Source organism: Oreochromis niloticus, linkage group LG13, assembly GCF_001858045.2.
Source record: "Oreochromis niloticus isolate F11D_XX linkage group LG13, O_niloticus_UMD_NMBU, whole genome shotgun sequence".
NCBI classification, from domain to species: Eukaryota; Metazoa; Chordata; class Actinopteri; order Cichliformes; family Cichlidae; genus Oreochromis; species Oreochromis niloticus.
In genome coordinates this window covers 28,069,033-28,079,308 of record NC_031978.2, presented here as the reverse complement: position 1 = coordinate 28,079,308, position 10,276 = coordinate 28,069,033, and the positions used below count along the sequence as shown (strand labels likewise).

At 43.1% G+C, this 10,276-nt stretch overlaps 1 protein-coding gene across 1 annotated transcript; it reads left to right on the top strand.

The window, feature by feature from the left end:
- Nucleotides 1-6,216: 6,216 nt before the first annotated feature.
- Nucleotides 6,217-10,264, top strand: calm2a (calmodulin 2a (phosphorylase kinase, delta)). Its single transcript, XM_003452322.5, has 6 exons — nucleotides 6,217-6,352; nucleotides 7,274-7,304; nucleotides 8,297-8,440; nucleotides 8,546-8,652; nucleotides 8,736-8,871; nucleotides 8,978-10,264. Exons 1-6 carry the CDS (start codon nucleotides 6,350-6,352, stop codon nucleotides 9,004-9,006), a joined length of 450 nt encoding a protein of 149 aa, XP_003452370.1. The 5' UTR covers nucleotides 6,217-6,349; the 3' UTR covers nucleotides 9,007-10,264.
- Nucleotides 10,265-10,276: the final 12 nt, after the last annotated feature.

Genomic DNA, 10,276 nt, shown 5'->3' with positions numbered 1-10,276 from the left:
ACATACAGAGAAAAACCCAACAATCATATGTCCCCTATGAGCAAGCACTTTGGCGACAGTGGGAAGGAAAAACTCCCTTTTAACAGGAAGAAACCTCCAGCAGAACCAGGCTCAGGGAAGGGCGGCTCTCTGCCGTGACCAGTTGGGGTGAGAGAAGGAAGACAGGAAAAACAATAAGTGAAAAGAAGCGTTTCCTTAAACATTTAAAGGTAATATAGGCGGGTTGCTCACATTCTCAAATCAAGGACTTTGTGGGAAAAGAGGACATTAGCCATTATAGTTGCCAAATACACATAAGATTGAAATAATTACAATTAGTGCATCATTCAAAGCTAATTAAAGCAGTTAATTAGGAGATGTCATTAAGTTATCAATAAGCATCTGAACTGTGGTGGAAGAAGTACTCTGTCCAGCCTGTCTGCACAGTTAGGAGAAGTGAAAATGAGCTTTTCTTCATTCACAGTGTTCATGGAAGTAAGTTAAATTTGAATTCTATGAGTGTAATTTCAGAGTAAAAGAACTCATTATGTATTAGCATATAAGCAGGATAGTGCTGGTCAAAAAAGTCTAAATTTTAGCTGAGTATGTATTTTATGCCATGGATGGTAATAAGGGTGTCAGGCTTTGGGGACATGGGTTTTATGTTATTTAAACAAGTGGGCAGTTTAAACAACCACAACAGTCCTGTATCAGTTTAATCTTTGCTGCCTGTAACAAAGAACCACACCTACTCAACCAATCGGCAGTTAAAAGATTAGTATGCTTGTTAGTTAATGTGTTGAACTGAAAGAAGATTTACTCTGTAAAACTGCATGTACATAAAGTTTTGTAAAAACCTTCAGGAAAAGTTCCAAAGTATTGTCCACAAAGTGTACTTGAAATAAAATAAGTACTTACAGGCTTAATGCTCACTTTCTGACTGTTTATTAACTATATCTTTTCATCTTAATGGAAATTAAATGTAATCTCATACTTATATTTTTATACAGCACTTGGCGAAATAGACAGTTATTTTCCAGAATTGCATTTAATTAGTATTCCTTTCACAACGCATCATGCAATTCCTGCTCCTGCCACCAGGGGTCAGAGCTGAGACTTTCCACACAAACTGGCTCAATCACATTTGTTTACGAGCTGGGTCTGAGCAGAAACAGCACTCCCACAGCTTCACATAAACGCACACACAGACAGCCTGACACCTGCTCTGCAGCCTTCATCTGGAAGCGGCCGCAGCATGCAGCGGAGAGAGCTACCCCCTGCAGAATGAGATCATCTGAGAGGGGGCACGGAGCGAGGCAGCCCTGCAGGTCCCTGCCACTGCGGAGACAGACTTGGCCCGCACTCCAGCAAGGGTCAAGGACGCGAGAGCTGCTGCAACTCTCTACCCCGTTACTTCTTTTGCACACCAGAGAAGGTGCTCGTGCACAAAAATGCCCCTGCCTAACCTCTGTGATGCTCCTCTGGTTTCACTTTCTACAGAGCTGACTGAGAGAGTAAACTGAGATTACACCCACACTACACAGAACATTTGTACGGGGAACTTCTGGAAAGAAAGAAGCACAGACAACAAGCTGAGCTCCTGACCCCTGCGACCCCTGTGCAAAGGCACGGGTAGCACCCGGTGAGGATGAATTCACCTTGGCATCGGAGCTTTGTAGTGCCACATTTCTGGATGGTTCCAAGCAGTGCTGTTTCATGTGCTGCTGAAGGCTGCAGTGTTTGAACTCTGCAGCAGACAACCTGGAGGCAAGCCAGTGAGAGAAAGGGTGGAAGGAAGAAGGACAGAGTTAGACAGAGTCAAGGAAAGAGTTTGCGTTTGGGCGGGCGGGTGGGGGAATTGCAGGAGGGAAAATAAAAAGCCAGCGAGTAAAGACAAACAGTAGTGACTGTAGTGACAGCCAGTAAGTGGTTTTGTCCTTCAGATCCTATCAAATAAAACTACTAGCATGTGCAGGTTTTGTTTTTTGGGGGGAGGGGGGTGCATTCCACTTGATTTAGTGCCAGGCTTCACAAACAGCAACACGTTTCGGGAAGGGGGGGTAGGAAACTAAGTGCATGCTTAACACTATATCCATTTCATCACAACATGATTGAAATAGGCAGGGAATCGCAGGCCCAGACCAAATCCTCTTATACGATTTGAAGCCATTAATCATTTCTGCCTCATGATGTAATTTTGGAAAACAAGTCTTTTCTCAGTAACAGGTAGGCCAGAGTGCCCTATGGGATTGACTCATGAGCGGCTAGCCTGTTGTTAGACCTTATATGGCTAATACCCTTATTGAATGGCTATAAAGCCATTCTTGCTGACAGGGAGTGGTTTCCAGCGTTACTGAATGGACCAGATGTCTGGCCACTGTGTGCTGGGAGCTATTGCTAGTAATCAGGAAGTATTTGCAGAGGCTGGTCAGATGTACTGACAGGTGACAGAATAAAGGAAAAACCCAAACCCTTGTTCCTAACAAGGGGTCAGAGTACAGTGACATGTACCTATGGCATGGGAGGGTTTTAATTAGAGGGATATGTTGTAAAACAATAGAGAGATATTCCAAGTAGTCACCTTTTTCTCTTTCTATCCTGCTAACAGTGGTCCCTCCCATATGTCATGATCTTTACAGATCTCAACCCGCTTGAACACCCAGTGAGATCTTCATGCAGTTCAGTTCCGTTTTATTTGTATGGCATCAAATCATGGCAGTCACTTCAAGGCACTTTATATTGTAAGATAAAGACCCTACAATAATGGGAGGGGCAGCCATCTGCCAACTGGTTGGGGGTGAGGGGAGGAAGACGGGACAGAAGATACACTGTGAAAGAGAGCCAGAGATTAATAGTAACTAATGATTAAGTGCAAAGTGGTGGATATGCATAGTGAGCAATAAAAGGTGAGTCAGGAAGAATCACTCGTTATATCATCAGAAGCCTAGACTTAACTTAGTGAGGGTTCAGAGTCATTGCTCCAGCGCTAACTACGTTTTATCAAAAAGGAAAGTTTAAGCCTAATCTTAAAAGTAGCTGGCACCACAGAAGAGAGGCCTGAAAGGTGAAGGCTCTGCCTCCCATTCTAGGAGAGAATTCACCAAAACACTAAAAGATGTGACGCCTTATGCAAAAATGGTGCTCCATCCCTCCAGCAGAGAGCCACATACTGTGAGAATCAGTGCTAAGGAACAGTGAAGCTATTTCAGACACCTTGTGGAGATACTTGTTTTCCCCTTGAATTTTCTTCTCATAAGAAGGTAAAATAAAATACATACAAGCACAAGACACACCCTTCCCCCCTGCTGTTTGACCATCCCTGCATGTATACATAAGCAGTTGCATTCAGATGTTCTAACACGCTCTCCAAAGCAAACAGGTGCAGCGCCGCATGTGCACGTTGCTGACACGATGTAAAAACTCTTTTCACTACTGGCTTGACACACGGCTAACAGCCATTCTCTGCCATGAAAGGCGATCCTCTCACTTGGCACTGGAGCAGCAGGTGCATTACAAATCCTCATCCATTAAAAATGGCACCTGCGTCTTTCGGTTACATAGGTAAACATCGTCTCATATTTGACACCCGCGGTCCACATCTCTCAAAGTCCTCGCACAACTTGCTTGGAAGCTAATTTGTTTGAGAGCCTATGCCAGCTACCATAGGGCGAGAGGCAGAGTACAGTCTAGAGAGATCACCAGTGTGTCACAGGACTGGCATGTAGGATGTAAATGGCTGTCTCTTAAAGCACTTTGGGTCAGCTTCTGTTGTTTAGGCTATAAATAGCATTTCTAATAAAATAGTTAATTTAACACAATTCAGTGGGCTACATACTGAATTTAGAGGATAGAAACAAAGTATCATCCTATTGTACTGGTATCATTCCAGTACCAGTAGCAGCATTGGTATCCATACCATCGATATCTGGATCGATCCACCCACTCTAAAGCTAACTGCTGTCAGTAGGAAGGAGCATTAACGTGTTGGGGGAGGCAATGTATTAATGAAGATGGAGGGCTGACTTTGAGCTCATTTCCACTGAACTAAAGCGAACTTTGACCCCTTCAGTACAGTAATGAAAATTGCAGTATTATAAAAAGAAAACAAGCTCTGGGCTGGGCAGCGTTTGATAAGAAAGCAATATGTGAGGCAGTTACATATTCACAGAGCTGATAAGAAGAGGGGAGACGTAATATGTGCTAGTGCCCTGCAGTGGTTTGAGCATTGTGACTAATCTGAGCGACTAAATAAATAATAAATAAAATAATACCCCGGAGTTAACATGATACCCATCATCCATAATGCCAAAACAGGCCTGCAACAAATACTGTATAGTGTTCCATGTTAAGCCTAGTGTTCATTTTAAAGCCTCCTTGGCTTACATCATGGAGCCTGGTTTCAAGTTTTATAGACCATTAAGTAACACCACTTTAGTTCCAGTATGCCCAATCCTTATTAAAATCCAGCCTGTACATACCTTTGACCCGGAACAAGGTCCTCTGAGACCTGGGGGGGCATAGAAAGTCACGTCATCAACCAATCAAACAGCCGATACTGCACGTTAGATAAAGTGTAGCTATAGAAACCAGGGCAGGAGGCCGAAGTGGAAACCTATTATGTTTTTGAAATATCTATGGCCCAACAGTGTACCATTGTGTCTAAAAAGGTCTTATTAGAGCAATTCCCCATTGACGTTCCTTAATAACGTGTGAGCTGAAAAGCAGTTAAATGTCTGCGGCATTGACAAAAGTGCATAAAAGTCCACATTGTCCTGTTTGCCAAGGGTTTTTAAGGAGACGCAAAGTGAATTCATACACCTCCGTGTACAGTCATCGCACATGCATCAGCTTAACTGGTTCTTGTGACCGATTTAGGCTTCTGTGCCGCCACCTCTGGCATTGCGTAATCTGCACAGTGACAAAAACCTCAATACGGGAAAATAACAAAACAGGTAAATGAAAAGAATCCAGTACGATTCAGATTAGTTACTTTTTGTTTTGAAACTGTAGAGAGGGCTTGGCCGGCTCATTCTGAGGCTGCTCAGCGGCTCACAGGGCACAATCAACAGCACTTCTGTAAACAGCCCAGATGGAAGCGGAAAGCACTCTGGGTCATCATTTCTTCCATATAAATGTGACAAATTCTGCTTATGCTTATAGTGTGACATTCGTATCTAATAATATGAAGAACTGGGAGAAAGGCAGGGGGTTGAGGCTGTTTAGGCACATTGGAGATTCTAGTACATTCCCAGAGTTGTTCTTCAAATCTTTCTCCTCACACATCTCTGTCCACCCTCCTCCACCTTCTTCCTCGCCGTCTCCCATGGGGCCAGGGCAGAGACAGGTGGTCACTGGGAGACAGGAGAGCAGTCAGGCATAAGCAATCAGGCTATCAGATACTCCCATCCACACCAGCAGCAGCACGAGACCCGAGCATCATCTGACAGCAACAGACCCACTCACATATTACACATCTAAATGTGCACAGTGCACGCACTCGCACACATGCACGAGCTGTAACAGCTAACGATTAGACCCAAACACTCCATCCCTGACGCTGCATCTAATTATGCATAAAATTCAAAGTGATGAACACTTGCACAGCAGAAAGGAGGAACACAGGATCAGTCTGGGGCAACCTTGTAACAGCCATTTAAAACAGCATGGCTATCAGCACACTAATAAAACATAAGTAATGCAATCAGAAATGAGAAAACTGCAGTAATAGAATAAATAGAAGCACAAACTGGGTCAGTGCTAGCTCATTTACAAGTAATAATTTTTCTTACTGGTAGCTAATTACTTATCAGAATTGTGTTATTGTGCCTCTCTGAAGATGTTGCCCATATGTATACACACTATGCAACAAGCTTGTCTGCTGTGCCTGTGGCACTGACTGGGATGTCTATGGATAAGATGCAGCGGCAGCGCAGACCATGGGAGTGACGCATTGCAGGTACAAACACACCAATCAGAAAGCGCGATTTCTTTCGTCTACATCTTGTGCCCCATCACGCAGTAGCAGAAAGTATTAATCCGCCGTTATGTAGACCGCAGGGGATACGCGGTGTGATTTTAAATATCAGAGTCGAAACCTTCACAGCATTCATACATGAATGTTTAACTTGTTTCTTGTTCTTACTGTCTAGATAGCCATTGCGATAATTAAAAAAAAATAATTAGGGACCTGTAGAAGAGGCGAGTTGGCGGATTGATATTTAAAAAAGAGGAGGAGTTTAGAACAGCCGTTAAAGGCGAGTCCAGTTGCTTCTGTTTCAGTGTGTTCATAGAGAGTGCTGGGTTTTCGAAGCTTATTCGGCTTAGGTTTATTACGAATTTGTCGTGAACCAGCCACTACATCTACATCGAAATGGTAAGGGAACTAAGACTGGCTTTAATTTGCAGGTTGGATCCGTTCGTAAACCTCTAACCCGTTGTTTTTTTTCCCGGTCGGAATGAACGGAAATAAAACGTAACTCAAAAATGCCCGCTCTAACTACCGCATTGCTAGCCGAGTAAACGTCTTCTTGTCAGTAGCTAGGTAAAACTAACCTGTCTGAGGAAGCTACTGTTTAGTCTGAGTGAAAGTATAACGTCTTTTGAGCACCGTTTGCGCATTTACACTTAAAATGGTGCATGTGCGGTGAGTGTCCCAATAACGTTGCTTTTTATGGCAGTTCAGCTGCGTTCTATCTAGTGTCCCACCTAGTAGTACCCTTTAACCGAGTAAGCTGTATTGTGACTATTTGCCAAACGTGGTATTACTTGTGGAAGTTGCTTTATTAGTCACTCATTGTGCTAAACGTGTATGGCGTTGTCTTGGGTAGATGAACCGGCATGTAATGGTAGCTAGCTAAGCGCGGCTCTGCCTAGCTGACATTTACCGCCAAATTGTACGTCATTCATTATATACCGCAAATTTGGGGGTCTGCGAAGATCGCTCCAATATTTCGCACAGTTGCCAATGTGTGGCGATCTTCTTCTTCTTCTGTAGGTCAAAAAGTGATTGTTTGCCGTCAACAAAATGCCTTTGTGCAAATTTACTGGTAGTACTAAATATTCCTGTGTAGCAACATAATTTTCGTCAGCTGTAGCAGCTGTGCCAAAAAGCGGCTGTAAATTTGAGAGAATCCACGTAAACCCGCATTGGTTTTTTGGGGGGCTTTTTTTTTAAGCAGGAAAGCAACGTGAGGGGGGCGTATATACTTTTTTTTTTTTTTACACTTTTTTTTTTTTTTTTTTTTTTTTTTTTGTCTGGCATACTAAAAACTGTTTTTGTTCCTGTATGTTGCAGGCTGATCAACTTACAGAAGAGCAGATTGCTGGTAAGACATGGCTGCATTGATCTTCTACTTTTCCTCATAACTGCAAGTGGCCTGCCTTATGGATCTTTGCATCCCATTGCAGTGGATTTATACTTTTGCCTTTTAAGGCGTTCCACAGAGCAACCTGCTGGTCATAAAACTGGAATGAAAGAAACCGCTGTTGCTTACTGGCACTGGAGCGCTTAAGGACTCCCTCATGGAAAACTTTGCATTTTCATGGTTGCCATGTAATAAATGATGTAATCTAAAAGAGCTGTGCGTTCTGGTGAGCTGTTGGTGCTCACCTTTACATGCTTGCATATGGTGTGAGTTACTTACTCATGAAATGGGAGTGCTACAAGAACATTTGTGGTAGTAAACTGGGCTTGGTGCGCTGGTATGCTACAATAAGGTGTAATGTAAATAATGCAGGCCTGTAAAGTCTGTAATGATGATTCATACGACTTAGTGGCTTCCTCATACCTTCCCGCATGACCTGTGGCTTGCCCCATGGAAATCAGTCCCTGTTGATATTCCTGCTGTGCACAGCAGGCCTTCTCTGTCAGAACAAAAAAGGGTGTTGCCCTATGTGTTTGACCCTGGAAATGGCAGGGCAGGTTCATAGCTTTCATGACACTGACAAGCTGCTGCACGCCACTACACATTGCCCGTTGGCCTCATCAAGCTTGATGAGTGTGTCATTGTTCGTCATCCCTCAGGGCTCCACCAAAGCTGCACAGGGCTGTCATTTGTCGTTGATGTAGCCCAACTTTGCCCTCTGCTGCTCGGCCTTGTGGTCGCTGCTCTTGTTTAGCCGTAAACTTGTAGTTGGAACTCGTGAGGGTCTCATCAGTATGTCGGAGTTGATTTATACGGACGTTTAAAGATAAAATTATGAGCTTGCTCTTAAAAGTGGGCTTTGTGATGTTGTGGTGTCTTGCCAGTTGTTGCAGATTGCTTTACAGGTGTGGCTTTTCCCTCACTAAAAAGCCCACTCTCTTTGTTGCAACTAGAATTCAAGGAGGCCTTCTCACTCTTTGACAAGGATGGAGATGGTACCATCACTACCAAAGAGCTGGGCACTGTCATGCGCTCTCTGGGCCAGAATCCCACAGAGGCGGAGCTGCAGGACATGATCAATGAAGTGGATGCTGATGGTGAGAACTCAATCAAACCTCAAAAGCTGCCAGCTGTTTACACGGTCACTGTGCTGGATGTCAGTAGCTCAAATGTGCTGCTTTTAAACTTTTTTTTTTCTTTAGGAAATGGAACGATAGACTTCCCAGAGTTTCTGACCATGATGGCCAGGAAGATGAAGGACACAGACAGTGAGGAGGAGATCAGAGAAGCATTCCGTGTCTTTGACAAGGTAAATGCACCCTGCAGTTCTAGTGTACATATGCACTGTAGTTTGTAAGAAGGGGGAGCTCACTGACTGACCTGATTTCTCAGGATGGGAATGGCTACATCAGTGCTGCTGAGCTGCGCCATGTGATGACAAACCTTGGTGAGAAGTTGACTGATGAAGAGGTGGATGAAATGATCAGAGAAGCAGACATTGATGGGGATGGACAGGTCAACTATGAAGGTTGGTACTGGTTCTCTAATCTATATATTTTTTTTTTGTAAACATTTTGGGCGACTTTTAAAATTAAATTAAAAATTTTATTATTTTTTTCTCTTCAACCCTGCAGAGTTCGTACAAATGATGACGGCGAAGTGAAGGCCTTGTACAGATTTCGTATATAAATTTGCCTTTTTTCTTTGTGTAATTTATCTGTAAAATCTTAATAGCCCCTATTATCCCTGCCCCTTCTGCTGTCCAAAGGAACTGCATGTAAACTGCATAGGCTCTTGTCCCCATGTCCCTTTCTTTTGCTGTCATGGTGTTTTGGAGTGACAGAACGGTCATACAACCAGATGCCGTGGAGGCCCCTGGAAGCTGGAGAACTTGGAATTTTCCTGTTATGTGCTCGGGGCCCCCTCCACGCATGGTGACATTGGAAACCTGTCAGCTGGTTGTCACTTGGCAACACTGTTGGCATGGAAACGATGTAGAGAAGTTGAAACTCTGCATGGACTACGGACAAAGTATATATGGAAATCTCAGCATTGCACTACTGCAAAAAAATGACACGGGTGTATCTCCTAGGTACTCGTACAAACTCTTTTTGTATCTGCTGTTCTATATACCAGAAAAATGACTAATTTTACCATGCTTTTTAATGTTTTACTCACTACTCTTCTTTTTCTTTTTAAATGGCCATAGGGTCAAGTAATCCATTCCAAGTTGTATATTTTTTTGGGTTTTTTTTTTTTTTTTTTTTTTCCAATAAAATTTACTATCACCCATATTTGAAAATTGTCTTGTTTTCAGTTATGGATTGTTGAGTTTGTATACCCTGTAATAATTCCCATTTTGTATTGAAGACAGGATGCTCCAGTTTTGATAGCTTTTTTTTTTTTTTTTTTTTTTTTTTTAAATTTCTCCCCGTGTTGCTTGGCATACATGAGATGTTTACCAATTAAGTCCCCCTGTTAACCCCCTCTCCCACAGCACTGAGGAGCATCAGCCAATGCCTCTTAATGTTCAGAAAAGCTCACATCAGATGTGCATTGTCATTAAAATAAAAGCACTGAGTGGGATCAAAGGCTTCTATTTTGAAGTACACACAATGGTACTCGAAATTAGATTAGCCTTGTACTGTCCGGCTCACCCATCTGACTGCATAGGCCGTGTGTGTTAGAGCCAGCACAGCACCATGTAGGACCTGACTGCCTCATGTCTTGCGTGGCGTTTGCCCCCAATCATAAGATGTGGGTGACTGAACATGTATCAGAAACCATGGTGTAAATAGGTGTACCTGTGTGGGACTCTTATTTTCTGTTTTATTTCTGATGAGTTTGTTACAGTAGCTTGCAGAGATACTAAGTTTGTTATTTTGATGAATGACAAAATAAAGCTCTATTGTGGACCTCTGTGCTGCCTCCTG

What these genes read in the sequence shown, in the direction of transcription:
- calm2a (XM_003452322.5), top strand. An exon ending in CATTCCGTGTCTTTGACAAG is followed by an intron (nt 8,653 to 8,735) that starts GTAAATGCACCC and finishes CTGATTTCTCAG; the next exon opens with GATGGGAATGGCTACATCAG. An exon ending in TGGACAGGTCAACTATGAAG is followed by an intron (nt 8,872 to 8,977) that starts GTTGGTACTGGT and finishes TCAACCCTGCAG; the next exon opens with AGTTCGTACAAATGATGACG.